General features: G+C 60.5%; 3 protein-coding genes across 4 annotated transcripts; 1 reads left to right on the top strand and 2 right to left on the bottom strand.

Annotated features, from left to right (window-relative positions):
• Positions 1-3,144: 3,144 nt before the first annotated feature.
• On the bottom strand, positions 3,145-7,230 carry TNFRSF4 (TNF receptor superfamily member 4). The gene is made up of 7 exons (XM_025857154.2): positions 5,947-7,230; positions 5,570-5,692; positions 4,986-5,087; positions 4,564-4,630; positions 3,808-4,004; positions 3,537-3,641; positions 3,145-3,449 (listed from the first exon to the last, which is right to left on the bottom strand). Exons 1-7 carry the CDS (start codon positions 6,092-6,094, stop codon positions 3,379-3,381), a joined length of 813 nt encoding a protein of 270 aa, XP_025712939.1. The 5' UTR covers positions 6,095-7,230; the 3' UTR covers positions 3,145-3,378.
• Positions 7,231-9,419: 2,189 nt separating this feature from the next.
• On the bottom strand, positions 9,420-23,169 carry SDF4 (stromal cell derived factor 4). 2 transcript variants are annotated; one of them, XM_025857155.2, is made up of 7 exons: positions 23,047-23,169; positions 19,786-20,138; positions 15,914-16,050; positions 15,489-15,602; positions 11,671-11,829; positions 11,137-11,312; positions 9,420-10,053 (listed from the first exon to the last, which is right to left on the bottom strand). In XM_025857155.2, exons 2-7 carry the CDS (start codon positions 20,088-20,090, stop codon positions 9,877-9,879), a joined length of 1,068 nt encoding a protein of 355 aa, XP_025712940.1. In that variant the 5' UTR covers positions 20,091-20,138; positions 23,047-23,169; the 3' UTR covers positions 9,420-9,876. The 2 variants fall into 2 exon arrangements, with proteins under 2 accessions (XP_025712940.1, XP_025712941.1); XM_025857156.2 differs by lacking the exon at positions 23,047-23,169 and adding an exon at positions 22,592-22,727.
• Positions 23,170-23,202: 33 nt separating this feature from the next.
• Positions 23,203-27,174, top strand: B3GALT6 (beta-1,3-galactosyltransferase 6). The gene has a single exon (XM_025857157.2). The coding sequence runs from the start codon at positions 23,393-23,395 to the stop codon at positions 24,380-24,382; it is 990 nt and encodes a 329-aa protein (XP_025712942.1). The 5' UTR covers positions 23,203-23,392; the 3' UTR covers positions 24,383-27,174.
• The last annotated feature ends 539 nt before the right edge of the window (positions 27,175-27,713 follow it).

Genomic DNA, 27,713 nt, shown 5'->3' with positions numbered 1-27,713 from the left:
TACCCCTGCTCCAGCTTCCTCAGGAGGGCCCCATGGGCTTTTAAAGATCTCCTCCAGCTCCCTCGTCCTCTATGAGACCTACAGACCCCAGAGCCCACACCCGCCAGCATCATGGTCCTGCCTGCTGATCCTCAGCCCAGAACCCCGCACCAAGAGGCCCCCCACTTTCCAGGGATCAGAAGGGGCCCTCCCACTCTCCAGGGATTGGGACAACACCCCCACCCCTTTCTGGGATCAGGACAAGCGCCCTCACTTGGCCAACAAGGTCTGACCAGGCTCCAGGTGCACATGGTGGCCCCCCAACACACACACACACCGCTGGGCTTCCACTCTGCTGACACCTGCTCATAGCTTCGGGCTCCTAGGGGAGCGCCCCCACAACCCCTAACCCAAGGACCTCCTCAGATCTTGGGAGAGGTTGCTGGTAAGGAGCGGTCCAGGCACTGACCAAACCTCTGGTCTCGAAGCTCTGGTCCGGAGGTGGCCCTGCTCAGGTCCCAGCTCTAACGGCTGGGCTGGTTTCCACCCGGACCTCTCCAGACAAATCTGGTCATCCTGGAGGGTGTGGAGGGCCAGCCCCTGACCGAGCCCTCGAACCACAGAAAATTCAGCCTCCCACTCACCGTGAGACTGTCCCTGGTGTCTCAGAGCTTCGGCTTCCCCGTGTGCACAGAGGGCTTCTGGGGCCCTGCCTCCTCGAAGAAGCCTCCCTGGGGTCAGGGTCTCAGGACCGTGACTGGGCTTATACCCCCGGGGTTGGAGGTGTGGTGACAGCTGTGGTATTGGCCTTTGAGACCTGGAGTTGCCACCTGGCCAGATGGGCAGCTGTTCCTTTTCTGAGGGAAATGACAGGAATTAGCCATCTGTGACTCAGCTCTCCAAGTCCCAGGAAGCACAGCCCCTCCACAGAGGGGTAAGCCTGGTGGTGCAGGGGAGGGAGGGGGCTCGAGGGTGGGCTGTAGCTCCAGGCTGCCCGAGGCTCCGGGGGGCCCTGAGATCTCCGTTCAGCTCCCACACCGGGACATGTGCCTGAGCGCTGGGACAGCGAGGGACTCCACACACAGAACCAGCCGGTCTAGACCTTCATCCACTGCTCATTTCAAAGACCTGAGGGGTCAGGCCTGTGGCAGTACCGGGTCACCCCAATTCTGGTTAGCGCACGATGTACTGTGGCCCAGGAAAATATGATCAATACCCTACAAATGATGCTTGTCAGACTGTGCCATTGGTCCGCTGGTCCTTCTGGAGGCAGGGACAGAGTTAGAAGCTTCTGGAAGCAGTGTGTGGTGGGGAGGGGTGAAGGTGAGCTGGGCAGGAGGAGCTCTGTGCAGGAAATGTCCACTGGAAGGGCCCGGGGGCGAGTGGGAGAGGAAGGTTCTTCCGTGGCTGCCACCCACAGCAGCAAGAAATCAAAGGGCCCACGTTAATGCCCACAGAGATAGTGGCTTATGAGCAAGGCCGCTCAAAAGGCAGGGGTGACATCAGCCAAACGTCAGTGCCTGCGTCTGCTTTCTTGCTCCAGCCCCTCCGGAAGCCCCCCACCACCGCCCCAGTCACAGGCTGCGGGGATGAGTGGAGCCTCTACAGCTGGGCAGTGAGGGGAGAGGTGATCTTTATCTGCCCTCTGTGTTTTCCAGTACTCTGAGCCGCTCACCACATTTTTACATTATCACTCGTTCCAGCTTACACAACCCCTGTTCCTGTTAGCGGAGGGTCCTTCACGGAGTCCAGGAAGTAACCAGAAGGGTGGTGGTGCGTGGAGATGGGGATCTGACAGCAGGGCAGGATGGGGGACCGGGTGGGGGTGCGGAGGAGGGGCCCCAGGGCCACAGCTCCACCACCCAGGCCTGGGGGTCAGGCAGGGCCGGGGCGGAGGAAGTTTGAGGGTTTTCAGCAGACTGGCAGGGGGTGAGGGGCTGGAGAGTGTGCTTAGGGTCGGTATAGAAGCAAAGAGCAGGTGACTGTCCATCTTTCTGTCCCATTGCAGGGATGGAGCCGCCAGGCTGAGGGAAGAGCTGGGAGGTGTGAGGAGGAAGGCCCCAGGATCTGACCCCTCCCCTGCCCCCACCCTGCCCCCTCCACCAGGTCCCATAGCACTTCTCCACAGCCTCCGCGCTGTCCTGGGAACCACTGTCCCCGAGTCAAGGGTGCAGGTTTGCTGCCTGTGTCGAGGGCACAGCTTACATTATTCTGGTCACTGCTGAGGCTCACGCCAAAAGACTGTGGGAACTCAGTGTGGCTGAACATGGGACGGCTCTGTCCTCCCTCTGCAGTGTTCGGGCCAGGGGCAGAGGGGTCAGAGATTTGAAGACAAGTTGGACGGGCCTCTGTGGCGACCTCGGGGAGCAAGGCGGCCCAGGAAACAAGGAGGGTTGGTGTCCAGGGCTGTGCTGGAGTCAGGGCCCAGAGTCTCACGCTTACCACGGTGCCTTTGGCTGCAGGTCACCTGGCAGCTGCGAAGGACATTCTCTACCTGGCCTGGCACCCCAGCAGGAGGGGCGCCCTGGTCATGGACAAGTCATGGTCAGTGGGACCCCAGTGTCGATGGGCATTGGGCTTTTTCTGCATCGAGGCGTTTTGTTTACACCAAGGGCAAACTGAGGATCAGCCTGATTGGAAATCTCTACTTTCCCGAAGTGGTGACACCCAACCTTCACCGCTCACTACCGACAACACACACACGCAGGTCTGGTAGGGCATGCAGTTGGAGAGGCCTCGAGAAAGAATGTCTCTTGAGCTCTCTGCTCTGGAAGGACACACAGAGACCTGAAGGGTCACCCTCAAACGTCCCCTTTGGGGCCATTAGTGCCCAAGCTGTGGGCTCACTGGGGGTGCCTGGGGCCTACTCACCCAGGTTTAGGGGCTCAGAGCAGCGGCTCCTGGATTCCCCCAACAAGCTGCTGGGTTGTCTAATCCCCTCAGGACCTTTGTTTTGGCCTCCACGCCCTCCTGCAGGTGCCGGGACGTGCTCAGAGAAGGGGTGAGGACAGGGGTCCTGCGGTCTCTGAGTGGGGTCCACTTGAGCTCCCTACCCCACAACCCTGCCTAGGCTGGAGATCCCTCTCCCACCAGAGTAGGCACACCCCTGCGCTCCCTCCGTGGCTGTGCGGCCTCCGGCCCGCCGGCGCCCAGCAGAGACCCGCGTTCGCCAATGTCCTTTATTGGAGGGCACCACCCTGGGCGGGAAGTATGCACAGCATATGTAGCAGAGCCCTGGGTGCCAGCCCAGGAGCACCTAAAACGGCGCAGGGTGGGGTGGCAGGGTGACAGGGCACCCACGTGATGGGGGGGCGGCGGCCTGCGCCTGGGGGCACCCCCAATGCCCCTCAATGTCTAGCAGACCCTCTGGGCCCCCAGCCTGGGGTGGGAGCACGCTGCTCAGATCTTGGCCAGGGTGGAGTTGGTGTCGGCATGCTCCTCTTGGATGGGGGTCCGGAAGCCATTTCCAGCTGAGGGGGGAGAGCGAGAGGCGGGAGGTGGTAAGGGTCTCAGCCCTTCGGGAGGCCATCTGGGCTGGGGCCACACTGGGTACTTACTAGGGGGCAGCCGCCAGGCTCGGTGGTGCAGGAGCAGGGCCAGCGCGGCGGCCACAGGGGCAAGCAGGCCCAGGCCCAGGCCCAGGACAACAGCCAGCTGGGGGCCTGTGGGGAGGCAGGGCCTGCTGGGGTGCGTCCACAGAGCAAGGAGTCCAGCCCGGGGGGGCCTCCATGAAGGCAGAGGGCACCCCACCCCATCTCTCTTTCCCCACCCCCCTTCCGTTTTGGGTTGGGGAAGGGCCCTGCTGGGGTGAGGCCAGGCCCCCCTTACCCCTGGGGGGCTCTGTAGGGGGTGTGAAGGGCTCCTGTGGGGCCCTGGCCCAGGCCGTGGTGGGATGGGTGGTGGGGGGCCAGGCTGGGGGCTGCTGGGTCTCCCACGGCAGTGTGGCTGGGGGGCTCCTGTCCTCACAGACAGCGTCCGAGCTTTTGCTGGCTGGCTGCACCGTGCGCTTTCCCATCAAGGTACAGCTGAGGAAGGCAGGGGTGTTGATCAGGCCAGAGCCTCCCACCCCCGCCCCCCGCCAACTCCTCCCAGATTGACTGGATGAGCCCAGAACTGAGACAGGACCAGGGAGATGTGGGGAGCGACGGGCAATCCACACTGGATCACCTCAGGCAGCATCGCACTCCCACCCAGGCGACGGGCCAAGGACCCTGCCCAGGCCCCCACACCCTCCAGGGGATCTTGGCCACACCCAGGGCCACCTGCCCCACACCGTCATTCCCCATCTCCCCTCGCTCTGCTCCCTACACGGTCTCCTCCCAACCTGCTCCAGCCGCACCTTACCCTCTCAACCCACCCCCTTGCTCTCTTCTTCCCCCACCATGGAGGCCCCAGCTGTGGATGAGCAGGGCTCTCATATACTCCCAGGGCCTGGGATAGAGTCTCATACACTCCTCACTCCAACCCAGCAGTCAGGCTGGACCAGGACCGAGCAGGCGGGCAGCACGGTGGGGCCAGGGGTCATGAGGGGACAGGGGCTATTGGGGGGGGGGGGCAGGGACAGGAGCCCCCCAGGTCACTCACTTGGTCCAGGGCTTGCAGGCCTGGTCGTCACCTGGGGAGAAGTGTCCCGGTGGGCACGGGGCACAGTCTGCAACAAAGACAGCAGGACAGACAGTCTCCTCCACTGTCACCCACCTCGGGGACCTGGACGCAGCAGCTGCTGGGGGCTAGTTCTGTAGGGCTGGGCGCTCCCCCACCACAGCCTCCAGAACCTCCTCCCTGCCTACATTCCACCCACTGGCCCTGACCCAGGCGCCCCCCACCCGTTTCTTGGCATGGCCTGTTGGCTGGGGGGAAGGAACCTGGTCTGAGCTGGGGTGGAGGGTGCAGTGGGAAGTGATAGCATGTGAGGGAGAAGACATGCTTCCTTTACAGCTCGCGAGGCCCCCACCAGCACGCAGACCCTGACCTCTCAGGCACACGCTGCCCACCCCCAGGCTCACCAACTCCACGCTTGAAGCCGTCCTGGGGCTCTGTGCCTGGCTTACAGCTACAGACAGTGTCCTGTGTGGGTGTGCACCTCCGCTTGGGTTCGCTCCCACTTCCTGGGGGGTCAGGTGAGGCGGGCACAGTCGGCAGGGCTGCCGGGGCTGCTGGGCAGGCTGGAGGACCGAGGCCGAGGGCTCCCAGACCAGCAGCCCCCTCGCAGTCGGGCGGTTCCCCGTTCTTTCCAGTCCCTGGATGCCATATTCCTTCTGGCCACGTGGCCCCCGGGACGCATCCCCGTGGCGGTTCCAGCCTCCCGTCCCACCTTCCGTCAGGCCCACAGCAGGACCCTTGGTGGCGCCTGGATGCAGCGCTCACCACCCCCAAAGGCCCACTGGCAGGCACGTGCTCCTGCCTGACTCCACGTGGCCTCAGCCCCCCTGGGAGGAGGGAGGGGCTCCCAGGGGGCCTCCGTGGTACAGCAGGCCCCACTGTGGTTTGGGGTTTGTTTCTGCGGCTGTGGGGACCTCCTGTGAGTGCCTGGGCGGGACGGCAGGGACTCAGGTGGGGGTCTCAGGATCCAGGCTGGGGTGGTGCTCACTCTGATTGCACTGCGTGCAGGGTTTGCAGGGTTCGTAGTTCGTAGCCTCGTTGTAGAAGCCAGGCCGACACGGGAGGCACTCGGTGTCCTGGCCTTTGCTGCAGCGGCTCTCCATCCCAAAACCTGCAGCGGGAGGCAGGCCAAACTCAGCACGGCCTGGCACCCCCAACCCCGGTCCTGGGGGCCCACGGTCCCGGGCCCGGTTGCAAGTCACCCACTCCATCAGCCTGAGCCCACTGGCCCATGAGCCCCGCATCCCAGGACCCCCTCTGCATGTCCCCCTCTGCCCAGCGCCCATCCCCATACGTCTCCCATCCCCACGACCCCCACCCCCGCGTCTCAGGTCCCCATGTCACCACAGGCTCCCCTCCACTCACCCGGCAGGCAGTCACGACAGCACCTGCCGTCTTTGGGGTAGGCGTCCCCCACACAGTTGAGCTGGGCTGCAGCGCCCAGCACGAGTCCCAGGAGCAGGAGGGCTGAGTGAGGCCCCCTAAGCCTCTGGGCCTCCACGAACATTCTCATCTCCGCGGGCGGTGCAGGAGTCTGGGGTTTTTCCTTGGAGGATGTGGCTATAAGGGCTGCGGAGGAGGGGTGGGAGGGAGAGAGGGGGAGGGGACCAGGAGGAAGGAGGCCCAGGAAGGGCTGAGGACCCCTGACCTGGGCCGGCGGCAGGAAGACGGCTGGTCTGGGAAGCAACCGTCCAGGCTGTGGGCTTCTCCCCTGCCCTGGGCCGCAGGGCCCTCATCCCCTCAACTACGCCCAGTAGCCTCAGGCTCAGCCGGCTGGCAGCAGACCTGGGGCCAAAGGGAGGACCCGCAGCCGCCTGACCCCTACCAGGGCCTGCACATCTAGTCCGCGCCCCCACACACTGGACCCCTCCTGCCCCCATCTCACCGGGGACGTGGAGTCCCTTCGGCTGGGCACACTGGGTACCCTCCTGCTCTGCCCAGCCCAACCAAGCCGTTTGGATGAGGGTAGTCTTCGGGCCCCTCCACAAGCTTGCTCCTTCTGGGCACCCCCTCTCCCTGTACAGGGCAGGGCAGACCCCTCAGGACGAGCAGGTAGCTGCCCCTGCAATGCCCCCCACAAAAGGCTACATTCATGCCAACCCTCACCCCCAAGCAAAGGGGTGCACAGAACATAGGGATAAACTGAGGCAGCACACTGCTCAGGAGACAGGCCTCTCACCATCTGGACTCTCTACTGGGCATAGGCTCAGGGGTAAGATCAGCAGTGCCCCAGACTCCAGGGCATGGCGCCTGGCCCAAGTGTCCAAACCTGGCTCAGGCTGAGGCAGTGGTCAAGAGCTTTGAGGGCACCTGTGCCCACATGGTGAGCATGCGTGTGGGAGCATGTGCCGGTGTGCAGGAGTATGTGAGTGCATATGAGTGCATACGAGTGCAAAAGCAGGGGTGTGCTGGTGTGTGAGCACAGCAGGTGTTAGGAGCTGAACCGTGCCCCCAAATCCACGTGTTGAATCCCTGACCTCCAACATGGCTGTTTGTGGAGACGGGGCCTCTGGGGTGCTGGTAAAGTTTAGATGGGGTCAGAGGGGTGGGTCCTGATCCCAAAGGGCTGGCGTCCTTCTGGGAGAGACCCCAGGAAGAGCACAGAGGGAGGCCACGTGAGGACAGAGGAGAAGGCAGTGTCGACCACCGAGGACACTTGCTCTCAGACGTCCAGGCCCCAGGACGGGGAAACGATCGTCCCTGGTATTCTGTTAGGACGGCACCTGCCCTGTACCCTGCATACAAAATATGCCTGGGAGCACGCGTGAACCCGTCTGTGTGTGTGTGCGGCACGTGCGTGCGGCTGCTGTGAGGGTGGGGGCGGCGGGTCCACCTGCACCCACTCTGACTCCCTGGCCGCGTGGGGGCCCGCAGGACGGCTGTGTGCCCTGTGGTGGCCGGGCCAGCCCGGCCCCACCCCACACCCACCTGGGCTTAGAGTGTCCCCACAGCACCAACGCGAGGCCTGGGATGAGACCCACTGGACGGTCCCATGGAGCACTCGGGGCCCTTGGACGCGGCCCCGGGCGGTTGCAGGGCAGAGGCCGGGAGGGCTGTGTGCAGGGCTGTGGTGTGTCAAGCGGGAAGAACAGGCACGTGCCCACCCAGCTCTGACATCTCTGGTGCCCTGGAGGCAGGGGAAGCTACACTGTGTCGTTTTGAAGCTTCCAAACCATAACCTTGAGATGAAATTAACCATTCACCACTTAGTTTACAAAGTTTCAGGCGCAGGGCCTCCCTCAGGGAGGAGAGCAGGGGGGAAGCTGGAAATTCCCCTCCCTGACTCCCCGACAACAGGTAACAAAGCTGAGCTCCTCCAGCCCACCTGTGGGAAATTCCTCCCTGGCTGAGCAGGGCAAGGTGGCCACGGCCCAGGCCACGGCCCACAACAGCTGGGGCGGAGGGAGGCAGGCTCTGCCAGCAGCCAGGGGGCCACGCAGGGGAGGGGACCAGGGCGTCAGGCAGCCTGGTGTGCGTGCGTGTGCCCCCGTCTTCCGCAGATGTTGAGAAAAATCTTTTTTTTTTTTTTAATTGACAACGACAAACATAGCCTCTGAGGTTGAGCTAACTTGGGAGTCAGCATGCCCCTCTCCTTCTCTGGGGGCCACGTGGGGGCTGCCTGCCCTCTGGCGGTACGGGTCCCCACTGCCTGAGGCCCTGCACACCTGGCCCACAAATCGGGCATCTGTTCACGGGGACCCACCTAGCACAGACAAGTGACTAACCACGCTCAGCCTCCATCCTGTGGGCCCAGCCGACCCCCGGGCTCTGCCCACACCTCCGCCAAACATCACACAGCTGCTTGCTGCTGACTCACCCACGTGGGCCTGGCCACCACGGGGACCCGCTCCCACCACACACGCCTGTCCCTTCTGAAGTCTTTCTCGTCTGCCTGGAAACAGTGCAGGTGTCACCACGCCCTTGTTCCTTTACAGCGGCCCCACCCCACACTGCTCGGAAGTGGGTCCCTGTGGCAAGGGCAGGTCACAAGGGCAGCTCAGGGCAGCCCCTCTGCCCACTTGGCGGGAGCCCCCACCCGAGCTGGGCCCTCTAAGGCCTGAGCGGACCCACTGGCTGGGTGAGCTGTCCACTAAAGCACCACAGCCCACGGCTCAGGGCTCCTCAGGGGACGACAAGCACGGAGCGGGGCAGGGGCAGGGGCAGGGGCTGAAGGCGGCAGTTCGGAGGAACGTGAGGTCAGAGACCCTCAGTCAGTTAAACTCCTCGCAGCTCAATGCCCTCTGTCCCCACATGCGAGAAAAGTACCGGGCACGGCTGACCCCCAGAAAGGGCCTGGGACAGCAAGCCTGAGAAATCTAGGTCTGGTGGGGCCTCTGCCCGTGGCCCCGTCCTGCCCCCAGGCCCTGACTACAGGCTCAGTGAGACCCCAGATCCCCTGGCCACCTCTGCTCCGTCCCCCACAGCCAGCCCAGCTGGAGGTGACGCTCGGTGGACTCGTGTGTTCTCCCCCAGCCCCTGCCCTAAGGGCTCGTCCTCAGATCTTCCCTCTCTACCAGGAACTCGGGTCCCCCCACCTGGCCCCTCCCAGGGGGTCTCACCCAGGCTCCACGCTCCTGACTTTGAATCCGTAGCCCCGATCCTCAGCTCCCTGCAAGAGCCCTCTTCCACGTACCCACGGGCCTCCCCATCGCTAAACACATCCCTTACGTGCAGCCCCACCCAGGGGCCTGGTCCCTTCTGCACCTGCCCTGGCAAGAGCCTGACCAAACCCTCTGTTCTCACCAAATCGCCCACCTCAAAAGCACTGAGTGGAAGCCACCCAGCCACAACCGTTCCAAAATCGTTTTATGGGCTTTTTTTCAACAAAGAAATGAAGCTAGGAGAAAAAGGCAACTCTATTTTAAAGTACATTAATGAGATTCTCATCACAAGTGTTTGTGTTTTCGGAGACTGAACATTGTGGCAGGCACCCCCCAGCGGCCGGCTACGGGCTCCCAGCAGAGCACACTCTAATAGTTGGTTCACTTCTCAGTTTTCAAGGAAATGGCAGGAGCTGCGTTACTTCCCACAGGTGTGGTGAGCCCACAGGGCCCTGATGCGGTCAGTGCCTTCGGCAGAACAGCACCCGGTTCTCAGAAGTGAGACGCAGCAGTCACGTGGGACCCCCACGCATGGGGGGCAGCCAGCCCGCAACTGCACCTCGGGACTCGGGCCCGCTCAAGCACATCTGTAATAAGCCTGGACCCACGGCTGTTGGGGCTGCGGGAGGGAGGGAGGCCTCCCGGAGGGGCCAGCCGGCCAAGGCGCGTGGGGCAGGCAGCAGGAGGCGCGGGCTCAGAACTCCTCGTGCACGTTGCGGGCATAGTCCATCAGTTTGCTGCCCGTGAAGAACTCGCTGTACTTGAGGACCTCCTCGGGCTCCAGATGGTGGTTCTGGTTCTCATCGGCGATGGCAATCATCTGCTTGGCCTCGTTAAGGGCGTTGTACTCGTTCATGGGGTCCATGTAGTCCTACAATGGTTCCGGCCACTGGGTCAGCGTGGATCCCTGGCTGCCACGGCCCTCCCCAGTGCACCCACTCCCCAGCAGCACTGGGGCCCGTCAACCCCGGGAGTCATCTCCACTACAGCACCAAAAGTCTACACTTGGTGACATGGCCGTGAGACACCCTCCCCGCCCAGGGCAGATGCCCCCGCCCCCCACGGATGCCCTGTCAGCGAGGTCAGCACCTCCCGCCTCAGGGAAGCGGCTGCGGAGCTCTGACCCTGTCACCAGCTGCAGAAATCAACACCTCATTTAAAACACCCCACGGGCTGACAGAACAGAAGCAGCAAGAAGGGGATATGGGCATGTTCTGGAATGTTCTGGAAGATAGACACCAGGCTAAAAGCGGCTCAGGGCCAGACAGCCTTTGCCTGCATGGGTGCCTGAGACTGGTCGCCTCCTGTCCTCCTCAGGGCACCCCTGATGGAAGGAAGGGGCTGGCCAGAGGGCAAACAGCCTTGAGTGGCCGCGGGGGGGGGGCCTGCCCGTGGGTCACGTGACACCCGGATACAGACTCGACAAGCCGACAAGCCGCTGTTCAATCCTTGAACCAGATGTGCCCACCAGCTATCAACAGGGATCAGAGAATTCTGGTGTAAAGACAATGAGTCATCCAGCAATGGGGAAAAACAGGCCCACACAGCACCTACACACCACCAGCAAAAACACTTCAGGGGAAGATGGTGGATTCCAACATGGCCTGCAGCCCCCAGCGCCCAAGCCAACTGCCTGCTGGGGAGTGGCTGCTTGGAGTCAGGAGAGGCCGAGACGTCCCAGGCACCCCGACCGGGGGCAGGCACAGGCGCCTCACTGCGCTGCCTGCTTTTCTGCTCAAATCTTGTCTGAGCGCCCCAGGTGACCATGCTGTCAGGTGAATCCCCCTCCCCCGCACACAGGGAGCCCACCTCCAGGTGCCATGAAGTGCCACACCACCAGCCACAGCCGGACCAATGCTGCCTTCCTTTCCACCACAGCCCCTTGCCTCAGGCACCCTGGGAAGCCTGAGGACCTGGGCCCGACCTCAGATGCCCACTGGGCACTTGCACTCACCTCCAGCTCCGCCATGGTCACAATCCCATCATGGTTGGCGTCAATCAGTTCCTCAAACTCTTTTTTTCGGTCTCTGACCCAACTGTCATCGATATCCTGGCCCTGCTGGTTCTCTACCGTGCCCACAGGCAGAGAGATGAACTCGGGCAGCGAGAGCCGCTTGTCACCGTCCTGGTCTGCCAGACAGGGGAGTGGACGCTCAGACCTCAAGTAGACATGGGACCACCCAGGCCCACCCAGAAGAAAGTAAACCAAACAGGTTTGCTGCCAAATTTTGGCGTGTGTGTTCAGTTTTAGCCTAAAGCAAAACAGGTGCATCTCACCTGACCTGCTCGAGAGCCTGACAGAGGCCAGATGGCCCAGGACAAGGCCTGACCCTCCCTCACCACTGTGCAGCCACACAGCCTCCAAAACCCCCGGGCCGACCCCTGCTGGGAGGAGGATGCTGCAGGTGCACAGTGGGCCCTGCCTCCAGCCCATCCGCCAGCAGGGAGGCACCACCCCCTAGAGGCTGGGTCACAGGCCAGGCCTCACCCAGGTCCCGGACAATCTCCTTGACCATGAACTTGAGCATGCCACGGCTGTGCTCAGGGTGCAGGAATGACAGGAACTCGTCCTCAGTCAGAAGCAGGTCTGAGGGGGGGTTGTCCGCCTGATACCAGCGGTCCTTGAGGTTCTCCAGGACTTCCTGTGCTGAGAGAGGCATACCCATGAGGACCCAGGACACCTGCTCACATCTGAAAAGTTCTGAGATGTGCTGCCTGGGTGGGAAGGCTGGCTCAGGACACTGTGGTGAGTGAGTCCAAGGACCCTGCCGCTCGAAGGAGAGCTCAGCCCTCAGGGAGGCAGATGGTGCAGAGCCCCCCAGACAGACACAGACCCTCCCAAGACACAGGCAGACTGCTCTCAGACGCAGACACAGATCTCACAAGATGCAGATACCCGTGAACACAGACCCCACCCAAATACAGGGGCCGACCCCCCTCCAGATACAAACCCAGACCCCCCCAAGACACAGATTTTACACAGCCCCCTCCCACAGGACCCGCCCCCTGCCCTCATACAGCCCCCACCCTCAGCTCACTGCTGCTCTTTGCTCCTTGGGAGAAATGGAAAGCAGGGTGTAGGCGGACTCACCCTCACCATGCACCTACAGGAACAAAGCACAACCTTGTTCCTTTCCATCTTTCACGTGCACCGTATGCAGAGGGCAGGGCTCTGGAGGAAAACCCAGCTTCCAGATATGACTCAAGCATCCCCCACAGACTCTCGCCACAGCCCCCATTCTCCCTCCGTGGGAAGGCCCGGCATGGGGAGCATGGCCCAGAGCTTGCCCCCACAACCTCACAGGCTCAGTGACCATTCAGGTCTTCAGTGGAGCGGCCGAAGCCGGGCGAGCAGGAAGAGCTGAGGCACAGAGATCTGTCCGCACCCTCACTGCAGTCACTGGGAACAGGGATGCCCAGGCCTCGGTACAGCGCAACGGGGACACGGCTGCATCCCACACAGTGCCCGTCACCTTGAGTCTCAGTGCCTTCTGATGAACAGAAGATCCCGTGGTGACCTACTTTTAATGGCAAACACACTTAGAGGAAGGTGGGAGTGAGAGGTTGCTCCCTCCTGCCCCGTACAGGGACAGGCGCGGCCTCCCTACGTCCACCTGCGGCCTGTCAACAGCACCTGATGGAATAGAGTCTGTGGGGCTGTAACTACTCAAGGACCTCGACATGAGGTCACTGGAGATTTAAGGTGGGCACTGAAGCCAACAGCAGATGTCTGCGCACAGACAGAGACACACAAGCAGGGACGCTGGTGGCACCAGAAGCTGGAGGGAGGCCTGCCACCGACCCCTGCAAGCCCCCGTCTGTGGTGCCTGGGGCTGGCAGCCCCACAAGCCCCGAGGAGGCAGACTGCCACGTGGGGACTCCTACCTCTCAGCCCCCGCCTGCACTCCCCTGGCCTCCCACACCCTCAACACTGCTCTTCACTTCTGATGCCCCAGACCTGCTCACCCCACCCAAACTGAAGAAGGGAATGAGGAGCCTTGAACTCGTGCTGAGATGAAAGAGTCCACAGGCAGGCTGAGGTGACAGAGTTCATGTTCCCGAAGGACAGGTCCTGACCCCAGGCACACCCGAAGGAAAGGTGCTGAAGACAGACTAGCTCCCGAGAGCAGGCAGGGACAGAGGGCTGGCAGCCCACGCCCCGGAAGCCACCCCAGACGCTGGTGCCAAATCACCAATGCTGGCAGGAGGACAGAGGACCCCCAGGACCCCCAGATGCCTCTAAATACCACCTTCAGGGAACAGCTGGAACTATAGGACAAACCACGGAAACACAAAACAAAAACATAGGAAAAAGGCAAACAAGCATTTCAGAAAAAAAAAAAATCACGTCCAAGTTACAGGATTTAAAAAGGACAGAAGTGAGGGGCGCCTGGGTGGCTCAGTCGTTAAGTCTCTGCCTTCAGCTCAGGTCATGATCCCGGGTTCCTGGGATCGAGCCCCGCATCGGGCTCCCTGCCCCGCGGAGAGTCTGCTTCTCCTTCTCCCTCTGCCTGCTGCTTTGCCTACTAGTGCTCGCTCGCTCTGTCAAATAAATAAATAAAATCTTTAAAAAAAAAAAAAAAGGACGGGGGCGCCTGGGTGGCTCAGTTGGTTAAGCGACTGCCTTCGGCTCAGGTCATGATCCTGGAGTCCCAGAATCGAGTCCCGCATCGGGCTCCCTGCTCGGCAGGGAGTCTGCTTCTCCCTCTGACCCTCTTCCCTCTCATGTGCTCTCTATCTCTCATTCTCTCTCTCTCAAATAAATAAATAAAATCTTTAAAAAATAAAAAAATAAAAAAAAAAAAAAAAGGACGAAGTGAAATCCTGGATGGTGCCCAGGGAACTGGGGAAGGCCGGCCGGCACCCGAGGGCATCCAGAAGCCTCTGTGCTGCTCAGGAAAGGGTCTGCAAAGTCACACGTGCGCCACAGACAGACTGAGCCGGAGAAACAAAGGTAGGGGACATGGACGAGCTGCCCGTGACGGGCGGCCCCCACAGGGACAGCTGGAAGGCTGGGGACTCAGACACTACAAGATGCTGCAAGAAAATGGAACTACAGACCAGTGTGTCTCATGCAAATGTGCCCCACAAAAGATCAGCAAATTAAATCCAAAACATGTAAGAAAAATCCCAGACCACGACCAAGTGGGACTCATCCCAGGTGAGCAGGCTGGTTCAACATCTGAAAATCAGTTAACGTGAGCATCACATCAGGCCAAAGAAAAATCACATGATCATATCAACAGACACAGAAAAAGCATGACATAAAATCCAACAGCCGTTCATGATCCAAACTCTGAGCAAACTAGGAATAGAGGAAAATTTCCTCCACTAGACAAAGAACATCTACAAAAAACCTACAGCTCATATCAGGTTAATGGTGAGAAACCAGATGCTTCTCCTCTAAGATCAGAACAGGAAAAAGGTGCCCCCCGCCCCCCGCCGCTTTCCAACACCGTACTGGAAGTCCCAGCCAATGCAGTAAGATAAGGAAAGAAAATCAGACGCACACAGATTGGGAAGGAGAAAACAAACCGTCCGTGTTCACAGATACCACGATCACCTGCGTAGAAAGTCTGAATCATACCAAGACCGCAGGCCAGAAAGTTAGCACAGAAAGGCCAATCACTTCCCTGCATGCCAGCAAGGGAGCTGGGAGATCAGGATTAAGGACGAGCAGGAAAATACAAACAGAAAGAAAGAAGGTATGACTGCACCCGACAGAGGACAGGAGCGTCCACAGCCCGCCCTGCAGCAGCCATCACGGAGCAGAGGACAGGGTGCCAGCCCACTCACCACACAGACACATGGCCAACGGGGGCTGTGCCCCGGGCACAAAGATGCCGCAGAGAAACTCCCGCACACCCACACCCACCAGGAGAAGACACGATGGGACAAGGGTGGGGATAGTGACCCACCACGTGGAAGAAGGCCAGGACATGAGGCGGCACACCAAACCTGATGCCTGGCTTGGCAGGGGCCCCCAGGTGGGATCAGTGAAGGGGGTGAGTATTCTCCAGCCGCACTTGAGAAGCTAGCCAGCACCCCAGTGCACCCGCACCCGGAGTTTCCCTCGCCCATGAGCTTTAAAGGCTAAGGGGAGGGCGGAGCTCTGCCCTGCTGGTGGCCGGCCCCGCCCCACCTCCACACCACCTGCCCCACCAAACTCCCCTCCCCAGGACCCTGTCCTGTCCCCCAGACCGGCCTGCCCCCCCCAGCTCGAGCCCACAGGAGGCCACCTGCTGCCCCATGGCCTGCCCTGGCTACAGGCCCCCTCGCGGCGCACCACAGGGCCCAGGCGCTCACTCTCCTCGTCGACTTTCAGCTCCTCGCCATTCCTTATCTTCTCCACAACTTCTTGCTCATTGTGGCCTTTGCTCACCAAAAACTTCACCTTATATTCGTCCCACGACACACGGCCTGGAAGAGAAGACCGACCTGCTAGGCTGTTTCACAATGGATGGTTTTAGGAAGAAAGACGTCATGTTTTCAGACATCTGTCAATAACCCCGCCCTACAGGCAAGGGCAGAAGCAGAAGCACCAGAGTAGCTGCAGCCAGCCCCCAGCCCGGCCCCCAGCCCGGCCCCCAGCCCGGCCCCCAAGCCCGGCCCCGAAGCCCGGCCCGTAGCAAAGCCCCGAAGCCCAGGTCCTCACGTCCTCTGCCCTCTGTGCACACCACCCTCCTCCTGGCAGCCTCAGGCCCATGGGGTGAGGTTGATGTCGGCCATACCGTCGCCGTCAGGGTCCACTGCACGGAAGTGCACCTTGCTCTCCTCGATGGCCTCCCGGAAATGCTCTGCTGTCTTCTCCATGATCCAGTGCTGCATCTCCTTGGCACTGATCCTCCGGTCAGTGTTCACGTCCACCCTGAGGGCAGATAAGCGACGTCAGACGAGGCCTCTAGAACCCGGGCAGGACAGACGGACTGACAGACCAAAGCATGGCCAGAGGGGCTCCACCGCCGTGAACAGGGACACACTCTACCCAACAGTGATGCTGGGGGTGGCTGGGAAGGCTGACAGTTTGCTCTGCAGAGCAGCTCAGCACCACTTCCCCCACACTCTGGGGGCCACTGGGGGAGGATGTACAGGCAGCCTCATCACCCCAAATCCACACACCCAGACGTTTGGGACAGGACCAGAGCTGTGAAGCCAAAACAGAGTCGTGTTTCGTACGTGGGTACAGACGGGTAGATGGAGAAGCAAATGTAGATGCCAAGTGTGTACATGCATATGCATGGATCAAGCACATTCGTGCGCACATGTGAGTTAGCAGTGCTCTGTGGATGCAATGGCTCACACACACATGCAGACTAGTACGTGTGCGCCTGACTTAACATACCTATGTACACACATGTTCCTGCACACCCACACGTCATCTAGCCCCGCCCACCGGGAGGACCTCAGGCCCGGACACCAGTGCCCAGATCCCAGCTTCTAAACACCATCCTCCAATGAAAGAAACCAGGGCTCCTTGGAGAAATGGCTGATTTCAGGGCGGAGGCAGGCACACAAGATGAACCTGGAGCATCTGGAAGCGCCAACAAGAAAGGAAGTGCCCCCAAAACAAACAAATGAAAGAGCTCCCAACAATGTGCGCAGCAAAACCACGCAGGGCTGGACCGGACCCAAAGTACACGACAAACATCCAGGAGCCCCAGCTGACGGAAGGAAACGACCGATAAATCCACACATGGGGGACAGAGAAAGCCTCCTTACAGAATTCCAAATGATACAGTGGATCTCCCCTGCCACCCCCACACCGCGGGAGGCCCGGCTCATTCCCACCCCCTGCAGGGCGACTGCCTCACTGAGCGGCCACTAGAGAAGACAGGAGGGAGCGAGGAGACACCTGGCACGCACCACCTGGACCAGGTGGCCAGGCCAACGTGGCCAGGCCAACGTGCCCCGTGCTGTCCTACAGATGCCAGCGCCCCCGACAGCATGTGATGAGAGGGCCACCTCACCACCGCTGGGGTGTTCTCTCCCAAACCCACGACACCACTCTAAGCACCAGAAAACACAGCAGACAAACCCAAAATGAGGGACATGCGACACAACACCTCTGCAGTCCTCCTCAAAACAGTCAGGGTCATGAAAAAGGAAGAGAGTCTGAGACACCAGCCCACCCCACAGGGAACAAAGGAGCTGTGACACTCAACGCGGTGTGGGACCTGGACAGGGATGTTGGCAAACCGAGTGAAATCTCACATCTGCAGTGTAGACAGCAGGAACATAGCACTGCTGTTTCTCAGTTTCCACAAATGCACCGTGGTTACCTAAATGTCGGTATGAGGGAAAACCGGCCATCTCTGCCACTTTTCTGTAACTCTAATACTACTCCAAAATAAAAAGCTTATTTAACAAATGTGGTGGGGCACCTGGGTGGCTCAGTCAGTTAAGCACCCAACTCAATTTCAGCTCAGGTCATGATTTCGGGGTTGTGGGATTGAGTCCCACGTCGGGCTCTGCACTCAGCCGGCAGATTCTCTCCCCCTGCATGCACAGGCAGGCACGGGTGTGTGCACGCTCTTTTTCTCTCTCTAATAAATGAATAAATCTTAAAAAAAAAAAATGTTGTTGCAACATTACTTTAATCAAAACCAGGTCCTGAGACCACGTGTGACTCGGGCAGGGAGCCAGTGCGGCGGCAGCCATGCTGGGACGTCTTAAAGCAGGAGCTGCTGTAGGCAGAAGTCGGCGTGGAAACCGCTGCGGCGAGGGGCAGCGAGCGGGGTTAGCTGCTCCCCACCTGTGACCCCGCAAAATAGAGGAGGCATAACAAAAGCACCTCCCGTGGACAGACACAGCGCTCCTGCTGGCCCCAATGTCTGCACCCCAGCCGACGTGCTCCTAGCACCACAGCCCGGCTGAGCAAGCCCGCCCCTCTCCACACCACACGCAGGCCGGCAGGGGCCCAGGTGTGGTCCGGAATTCAACCCTCCCCCTGCCCACGCACAGACATCTGCACACCCGACCCTCAGAGCCCTGCCAGGCGGGAGATCCAGGGGGCTCGACCTAGAAGGGGCTCTGAGCCACACCCCCAGCCCCCATGGTCCCAGTCTCACTGCTGAATTTCTGGCTCCATGCTCTGTCATGACACCCAGCTACGTTCCAACCGGGTGAAGAGCTAACCTTCAACAATGAAAATGTAAGCACAGCAGGAAGCTGTCCCGCCTCCCCAGTGCTCCCCCTGCTCCAGCGGCATGCACCTGCTCCTGGCACTGAGCCTCCGGGCCACAGCCCACCCTCTCAGGATTCTGCCCCATTCCTATCACCTGTCCAAGGGGCCCTTGCATGGTCCCTCCCCTTTAACAGTGCCGGCCCCTCTGGTGACCCCTTCCTCCCAGAGTTCTGGGCCCGTCCACTGAACCCCCCCAGACCCTGCAACACACAAAAGTGCCAAGGAAGGCACAGAAGCAGCCCCGGGAAGAACTTGCTGTTGGCTCAAAAGCTGAGTTTGAATTCGTTTGATGGGAAGATCTTCTAACAGATAAGATATTCACAGGTTCAAAGTTCTACAGGTACCTTGGGGCCCCGGGTGAAGCCACCCTCTCTCCTGAGGATGCCCAGGGTAGTCTGGGTAGAATCCTCTTGCCTGTGGGCACACAGCTCGCCCCTGGCCCAGTGAGTGGTGCAAACCACCCTCTGCAGGCTGCCAGGAAGGTGGCTCTCAGCGTGGGGATGGATACTCCCAACAGAGTCCCGGGGAGAGCCCAGTGCCCTCTACATTAGCGGGCCCAATCATGAGCAGATTATCAAGTCCAGTGCCAGTGCGCACAACCTTGTGCTAGCGCCCACCTGTCTCCTCACCGGGTCTCGGCCAGCCCACCATCTGCAGATCTTCCTGCCCCCACCTCCTGCCCCCACCTGGTAGCCCATCTGCTCCTCCACCTGGCCCCCCCCAGCACCCAGTGCACACAGCACCTCAAAAAGGCAGGCCTCTGGGATCCCTCTGTCTCGCCAACACCCACCCAGGGCAGCCCCGTTGCCCTCCATCTGTTCTCCACCCTCATCCCTGATCCTATGAGTAGACAGCACACAGCACACTTTGTTCTCACCACGCCCAGGAAGCAGGGCTCTCAATAACCCCTTTCACAGATGAGGATGAGGCTGGCGGGCTCAGGGAACAGAGCCCAGGTCCAACTGCCAAAGGCCTCCTCCTGAGCTCATGCCCTGGCCATGAAGCCCCTCACCTCCCTCGGAGGCTCCAAAGCCACCGGGCCATGTGACCTGCGTGTGTGCTCACAGCCAGCACCCGTGACCTGTGCATGAGTCCAAGCCTGTGTGACACCTGTGTGCACTCAGAGTGGCTCCACAGGAAAGTCAGCCCCATGAACGAGCTCTTCTCAGTCTACTCCCTGGAACTGAGAGCCATGAATCCTGGGTCCTGGCACATGGCTGGGCCACCATGTCACCAATACCCTGGGAGCCTAGACCCCACCAGGCCCATGCTGGGCAGAGAACCTCCTAAGGCATGGGCCCCCTGAGACCTGTGGACACTGCCCCGCCTGAGCACAGGGCCCGTGTGAATTCTGGCCACAGTACATGCCCGGTGAGCAAACTAGTTAGATTCTGGCAGCGCCCAGGCCTGGGCACCCACTTGGAGAAGATGACCATCAGCTTCCTCCTGCTTCTCCGTGGCTCTGCATCCTCCTCAAACCCGTCCATGTCCTTCCCCAGGAAGACCTCCTGGTGGAAGTCCTTGTTGAGGTGCCCATCCATCTCCAGCTTCACTCCATTCAGGTGGTCCGGGGGCAGGATCTCACGCTCATCCTTGTTGCCGGCTCTCTCCCGAGCAGATGAGTGGTTGGCAGGCCGGGCAGACACATCCATCAGAAGGATGACCCCCAAGAGCCAGAGGCAGTGAGGAACCAGGCCACAGAGGGGAGCCTGCCTGGACGCCATGGCCACCTGGGTCCGGACTGTGGGATGGTCTGCAAGTGCGGCCAGCAGCTGGGGAGAGAGGGGCGGGCCAGGTGAGGAAGTGAGGCGTGGGGTCACAGCCTTCCCACCACCCCAGGCACTGCAGAAGGGCAAGAGCCCGCGGCTGCCAGATCCCAGCTTGCAGTTAAAGGTCTATAAAGAGGACACAGCCATCGTTCAACGGAGGGTCAGCAAATACTTCACTAAGAGGCGTTTCGTTTACAACATGAAGTGGAAGTTCTTGGTTTACAGGATACATACTAAACATACTACTTTTTCTTTTTCCAAAGATACCCACCTCAAAGGCTGCCCAACACCACTAAACCTACCCCTTTTCAATGCCCACAGTGGGCATTCCCAGAACTGTCTCTCTCCGTCCCTCCTGGCACCGAGACAGACCCCAGAATCATGGTAACTCACTCTCCAAATCCCAACTCAGCATTTGTGAGCTCTGTGACCTTGGCTAAGTCACCTGGCCTCCCCAGCTTCAGTCTCCCCCCGAAACAGGAAGCTCCCTCCCCCACCCCAAGGCTTTGTGAGGATTGGGCCTGGTGCCAGCAAATGCCCAAACCCATCCAGCAGGGCACCAGCCCCTTCCTACCTTCCCACCTCAATGACCGCTGCAGGTGCGCGCACACACTCTGCAAGTACACACATGCACACAGGCACATATACCACACTCGTACGCACATGGGACACACAAACACACACATGTGCGCGGATATACACACCTATGTGTGCACGCACACACACCCTTGCTCATGTTCACACAGGAGTACCAGGAAGTCTGGGCCCAGCAATGAGGACACACCACAGTAAGCATGCCAGGCCCACAAGCACTCATGCCCAGCACTCAGCCATCCCCGCCTTTTCCCACATCCGGCTCCTTCCACCCAGGCCCACCTGCTTTCCCTCACACTTTCCAGGTTCCTCCAGATTCCCTTCTGGAATGGCCTGGAATTCCCTTCTGGCTGGTGCCAGAACAGGGCCCAGCTGCCTGCTCTGCTCCCTGCTCAGCTTCTCATGGACCTTCATGCTCCACACTCCCCAAAAGGAACTCCAGCTCCTTCCTGCCCTTTACTTAACCTGTTCCTCTCATAGTCTGCCCACCTGGCACACACCTGGTGGTCCTCTCAGGTGCAGCTGAGGCCCTCCCCTCCTCTGGCAGTTGTTACAGGGAGGAGCAGCAGAGGGAAGCCCACCGGTATCCAGGGTCCAGGGGTGGTGGCCCTGGACACGCTCGCCGAAGGCCAGAGTGCCACCTGCAGCCAAGCTGGGGCATGGCAGGAAGCACAGGGCCTTGCATGGGGCAGAGCAGCACAACCACTGGAGCCTGAGGGCACACAGTGCGGGACAAGGGGCTCCCGCTGACTGGTCTGGCGGCACCAGCAGATGCCACTGCTTCTCTGACGCTTCCTTTTGAACCTACCTGCTCCCGAATGGCGTTACTCACCGGCCGGGTGACACCTTTATGCATTAGTCTTCGGAACCTGTGCGCTCTCTGGGCCCTTCAACAAGACCCTGCTCCCTGAACTCATCCGTCTCCTTCCTCTGAGGGAGTAATCCCTCTTTCCAGGTCTGTGGAGCCTGCAATCTCCCCACAAGCACCCGAGCCGTGGCATTCTCTGTGCTGGGACTGCCCTGAATCACATCTACTGGAACGCCACACCCTTCTCTTCACTGTCCCAGCAGCGGTCACACCGTCCACACAACTGAGTGAACACGTACAGGGGTCTCTGCCACACCGCAATATGCGTGTTCCTGAAAATGACAGGGCTCTGCAAAAGTGCACACTAAAAAACACAGGGCCCATGGGAACAACACCAGGGACGTGTCTCAAGACCAACACAACTCGATATAAACAGGCCAGGAGGAAACCAGTAAGTGGCGTCCGGCGAGGCACCTGCAGCCCCAGCAAGCAGCTCGGGGGCTATTAAACTGAGTGGAGAGGCCGTGCGCAGGTGCCAAGGACATGCCAGTGGGGCTGCCACTAAGGTGGGCCCAGGAGGAAACGCAGCCTGCCGCTAAGGCAAGACTCGTACAAGCCTGCGGTCACCAAGGTTTCCTTTCCTGCGGGCGTGTCATTCTACCCTGCGTCCCAGCTCTCCCGGCTAGGAAAGTGTTGCGCAAACCAAGATGACCTCCCCTGACATTAATACCGCCCTCACTGACTGTGGCCGTAAAAACACGTATCGCGTGCAAACAGACTGTACTTTGCTCCCTGAAAAAACAGTCAATTCCTTACTTATCTTCACGGGGAGGACACGTCATTCTGCACAAAAGTAACCCCAAGACACCGCACAGATGTCAGGAGGTCAAGTGAGACGCCAGTTCTTTCTCTGAGCACAAAAGCAGCAGCGCGGCCCAGTACGCCGTGCACCGCTCCTTCCTCGTCCTCCGCCTGCCCCCCACCGCCCCCGCCACCCCTGGGATTCCGAAGGGCAGGGGCCTGGCTGGCCGACCAGAGAATCCCCGTCCTCTACCTCGTCGATTCAGGGTGCCAACCCCACCCCAGGGGCCCAGCGGAAGTGCAGGCGGCGTTTCTCGGCCATGCCGGGGTATCCGTGCCGGCGAGCCTGACCTCTCGCCGTCAGAAAAGCCAACGCCTCGTCTAAAAGCTCTGTCACCGCTCTCGGGGTCGCGTTCAGAGCGCTGGTAACAACTGCCACCGGCTGAACCGGAAACCAGAGGCTTTACGCACACGATTTCAAATCTTCACCAAGTCCGACCAATTAGGGCACCTTTACCGACGAGGGGAGTGCGGTCACCTCGCCGGTAAATACCGGGGTCCACCCGACTCCCCTGCCGACCACAGTCCGTCAGCCTCAGTTTCCCGGCGGCAGCCGTCGGTGAGGGCAGAGAGGACATGAGCCAAGGGTCCAGCGGCCCGAGAGAGCGTCGGCCTCCCGGCGTCCCCCGCCCCGGGGCCCTCACTCACCGGCCTCCCTCCCCTCGCCCCGGATCCGCCGAGCGGGGCCCGAGCGCCCGTGACGCCTCCGACGGGACTCGCCTAGGCCGCCGCCATCTTTCTTCCGGGAAGAGGCGGAGCTGGAACGGTGAGCGCGGGCGCGACGCCACCGCGACGACGCTGGCGCCGCCATGTTTTCTCTGGGCGGAAGGGGACGCTCGGCCCCTCCCCGGCAACCAATGAGAAGAGCGCGCGTGCCCACGTGCCGTGCGGGCACGTGACGGGCCGCGCCGGGCCCTCAGCCTCCGCCGCCGGGGGACGCGGCCTGCGCGCCGGCTTCGGGGCCTCGGAGGCGCTCCCCGCACGCGCGCGCGCCATGAAGCTGCTGCGGCGCGCGTGGCGGCACCGGACGGCGCTGGGCCTGGGCGGCCTGGCGCTCTGCGGCGCTGGGCTTCTCTACCTGGCCCGCTGCGCCGCCGACGGCCCCCACCCGCTTCCCGGCCGCAGCCCCCCACCTGCCGAGTCCGCGCGCGCCGCCGCCTTCCTGGCCGTGTTGGTGGCCAGCGCGCCGCGGGCGGCCGAACGGCGCAGCGTGGTCCGCGGCACGTGGCTGGCGGCGGCGCGGCGCGGCAGCCCGGGCGACGTGTGGGCGCGCTTCGCGGTGGGCACGGGCGGCCTGGGCGCCGAGGAGCGGCGCGCCCTGGAGCGCGAGCAGGCGCGCCACGGCGACCTGCTCCTACTGCCCGCGCTGCGTGACGCGTACGAGAACCTCACGGCCAAGGTGCTGGCCATGTTGGCCTGGCTGGACGAGCACGTGGCCTTCGAGTTCGTGCTAAAGGCGGACGACGACTCGTTCGCGCGGCTGGACGCGCTGCTGGCCGAGCTGCGCGCGCGCGACCCCGCGCGTCGCCGCCGCCTCTACTGGGGCTTCTTTTCGGGCCGCGGCCGCGTCAAGCCTGGGGGCCGCTGGCGCGAGGCCGCCTGGCAGCTCTGTGACTACTACCTCCCCTACGCACTGGGCGGCGGCTACGTGCTCTCGGCCGACCTGGTGCACTACCTGCGCCTCAGCCGGGAGTACCTGCGCGCGTGGCACAGCGAGGACGTGTCCCTGGGCGCCTGGCTGGCGCCGGTGGACGTCCAGCGCGAGCACGACCCGCGCTTCGACACCGAGTACAAGTCCCGCGGCTGCAGCAACCAGTATCTGGTGACGCACAAGCAGAGCCTGGAGGACATGCTGGAGAAGCACCAGACGCTGACGCGCGAGGGCCGCCTGTGCAAGCAGGAGGTTCAGCTGCGCCTCTCCTACGTCTACGACTGGTCGGCGCCTCCCTCGCAGTGCTGCCAGAGGAAGGAGGGCATCCCCTGAGCTGCAGCCACAGCTGACCCACCACACGTCACATGGCGCCGGCGGGAGGCCAGGACAGATGCCTCAGGAGGTGGCCACCGCAGCGAGAGTCATTCGGGGTCCTGTGGGGCCGCTGCTGAGGGGCCTCCCACTGGCCTTACACGGGCAAAGCTGGCCGGTTCGGCTAGTTACCCAGAATGAGTCCAGCCCTCGAGGGGGCCGGGTGTATTTGGCGACCAGTGGGGTTTTCAGGCAGATGCCAAGCGGCCCCTAGGTCCCAGCTCTGGTGGGCACCCAGGCCTGTGCACCCCCGTGGCCGCCATGGGGCCTCACTCCAGACCGCGTCTTGTTCCGCGTCTGGGAGACCCGTGGGTCTTGCCCGGGTGACACATAATGTCCAGGTGGCAGTGTCCTGTCCCAGGATCTCAGCCAGCGTGGGCCTGGACTGGGAAGATGCCCAGCTTTGAGCGTGACGGCAGACAGCAGGGGCTTGCAGCCCCAGCCCAGCCTGCGCACCTGCTGTCTTCTCTCCAGGTGGAGGAGAGCAGCCAGAGGCTGGAGCCGACCGGCACTTGCGGACCCTGGCCCCAAAACACGAATCTGGACTTGTTCGGGGTTGGGGACTATGTCTCGTCCCGCATCCTGTGTTGACCGTCCACCTAGGAAATCGCCACACCAAGAGCTGTGGCTATAGGGAGGGGACCCTCGGGCTCTTGCATGTTGCAGCTTTGTGTTGCACCCAGTGGCTTTTATCAAAATCGCCCTAGATTTATTGAGTTAGGTTACCTTTTATGTTCCATGTTGGTGTCATTTGTCATGTGGCAGTCTAAGATTTAACTGTGTGTTTTGTTATTTAGCTTCAATGGTATTTTGGTCTGTGTTGCTTTGGAGTGAATCCGTGATAAATGTAATTCAGCACTAGTCTGTGACTTATAAATATCGTAAATTTGTGTAGATAAGAATTTAAGTTAGGAGTGTGTGGGTCTCCGTATTTTTTAAATTATTTAAGGGAAGACTTTTCTATCAGAACTTGGGCTTTGTGGATTTATCTGTTTTTACAGCTCGGGTTGTAGACTTGTTACTGCCTGTGTGTTTAAATGTGGAAGAATTCTAAAACTGTCCATTTCTCTTTACAGTTTACACAAAAGTCAGTCCCATTGTCTCTTTCTGAAAAGACTTTCCTTTTAAGGCTTCCTCGCGGCCATGCAGGGGCAAGTGTTTCTCACACACACATCTGTTATGTTAGACTCTGGGCCCAAGTTCCAGGAATCTGAGCCCTTGGAAGCATCGGTGAGGTTTCCCACATTCTGTCTTAAGAAAACAGGCTCTGCTGGCTGGCGTGACCTTTTGGAGACAGAAAAGCATTCACGCGCACCCTCCTGGCTGATCACCTCTCATACCTAACACATCCTCAGAAGATCAGGGTTCTTTTCTCCCCATTAAATGTGAAAAGTGAGTGCTGTGGTCATCACAAAAGTGAAATAAAGAGGCTCCAGGACAGCCGTGAGCCCTTCTGTGAGCCCAGCGGTGTGTGATGCTGCACGTTCTTATTCTGGAATCTGGGTTGGGTCGCCTGGCGATGCTGCTGATGTCTGTGGCCCACTTTGGGGCAGATGCAGATGCGGGGAGCAAATCTCTGACTTGCCTTTGTATTGCCTTTCCTTTGTGTTCTCAGACCGTGGAATTTAGGAGCGGGTGTCCTGGTGCTCTTGGGCTGCCGTAACAACCCCGCAGACAAGCTGGCTTAAGCAGCAGACGTGTCCTCACAGTTCTGGAGGCTGGCAGTCAGCTCAGAGTGCTCGCAGGGCCGCGTGCTGCTGAGGACCCTCTTCCTGCTGCAGGGGACCACCTTCTCGCTGCGTCCTTGGCACAAGAGAGAGCCAGAGCAAGCTCTCTGATGTCTCTTTTTACAAGGACACTAATCCCACCAGACGGCCCACCCTCATGGCCTCATCTAACACCAGCACCAAATACCATCACATTGGGGGTTAAAGCTTCAATCTAAGTTTTGGGGGACACAATCATCCTAACAGCAGGCCTGGGTTATTTGTGTTTAAAGGTAGAAGAGTGCCCAGAATTTGGAGTCTCGGGCCAGAAGGAAGGGAGGATGGTCTTGTGATTGCAATTCTCCTGCCTTTAGAAGGTAGAAGCTGGGCCAGAGAGGTCCCAAGATGTGACAGAGTTCTGATTATAAGGTGAATGTGGGCTTTCTTATCGGGCGCCTCGAGGCAGGCCTGACTGCCCCTGTGAACGCGTTTCCAAGACAAGGACTCATGAGAGGGTCCAGGTTTGGGGACACTGAGGTGAGCAGAATGGGACCCTGCCAACTGGGGGCAGGTTCCCAAGGGATGCTGAGAACGGTGGGGCCTGGTTCCTGCTGGCCGTTTTCACCCGGATGTCTTGTCTGGACGTCGGGATCGCTGGAGTTGGCACGTGCACGTCTCCGTTTTTCAGACAAGGAGACAGTGCTTGGACAGACCAGACAGCTTGCTGGGGCCACATGCATCAGTGGCAGAGCCCGGATCCCACCCAAAGGCTGGACCTCCACATCCCTGCCCAGCATCTGCAGTCCTGCTGTAGCTTCCGGGTTTCTCTGGAGTGGACCCCATGGAAAGCATGGCACCAATGTCCAAGACCTCCTAGTAAAAAATCTAAAAATCGAGGCATGTCTCTTTGGAGGAGCGGGGGAGGGTCCCTGAGCGTTAGCACTCAGTTGAATCACATGAAAGTGCCCATATGCAGCCAGGTTTGACAAAAATGGAAAGTTCATATTGTTCAAAGTAAATCATTAAATTTCAAAACAGAACAAACCAGACGCTGGGCTGACTGGGCATCATTACTGTGGTTGTGATGTCCGCATTCAGACCACACTTGGGAGCTAAGGGCCAGAGGCCCCTTCCTAGACTGACCCTCAGCCATCGCCTTATCTGTGGCCCCAGGGCCTATGGATAGAGCCTGCCCTCCTCCAGTCCAGCTGGCAGGTTCTCCAGGTCGGGGTTCCCCTCCCCAGACTGTACCTCCCACCCACTGAGGCACGCACTATGGGCTCCACACCATCTGGACACGTATGCCCTATAGACCAGGGGCTGAGCTCAGGCTCTCCATGAGCCCAGCACCGGCCCAGGGCCCAGGAGACAGTAGGCTCTTGGGAGCTGGGGAGTCAGACCACCAAACTGGTTTTTAGGGGGGGTTTAGGATATAGGACCACTAACTCTTCTCCCAGCCAAACTAGTATCTCTCTTTAAGTGGCCGTCAGGGCCCACCCTTGCAGGGCGTCAGGAGCAGATGGGCATGGGGCATCCAGCACCACCTCAAGGGGTGCCCCTCTCCTCATGAGAGGCCCTGGTCCTGC

This window comes from Callorhinus ursinus, unplaced genomic scaffold, assembly GCF_003265705.2.
Source record: "Callorhinus ursinus isolate GAN/ISIS: 27379988/994484 unplaced genomic scaffold, GSC_fseal_2.0 scaffold18, whole genome shotgun sequence".
Taxonomy (NCBI): domain Eukaryota; kingdom Metazoa; phylum Chordata; class Mammalia; order Carnivora; family Otariidae; genus Callorhinus; species Callorhinus ursinus.
The sequence above is the reverse complement of the archived record's forward strand: the minus strand, read 5'-3'. Positions and strand labels throughout refer to the sequence as shown.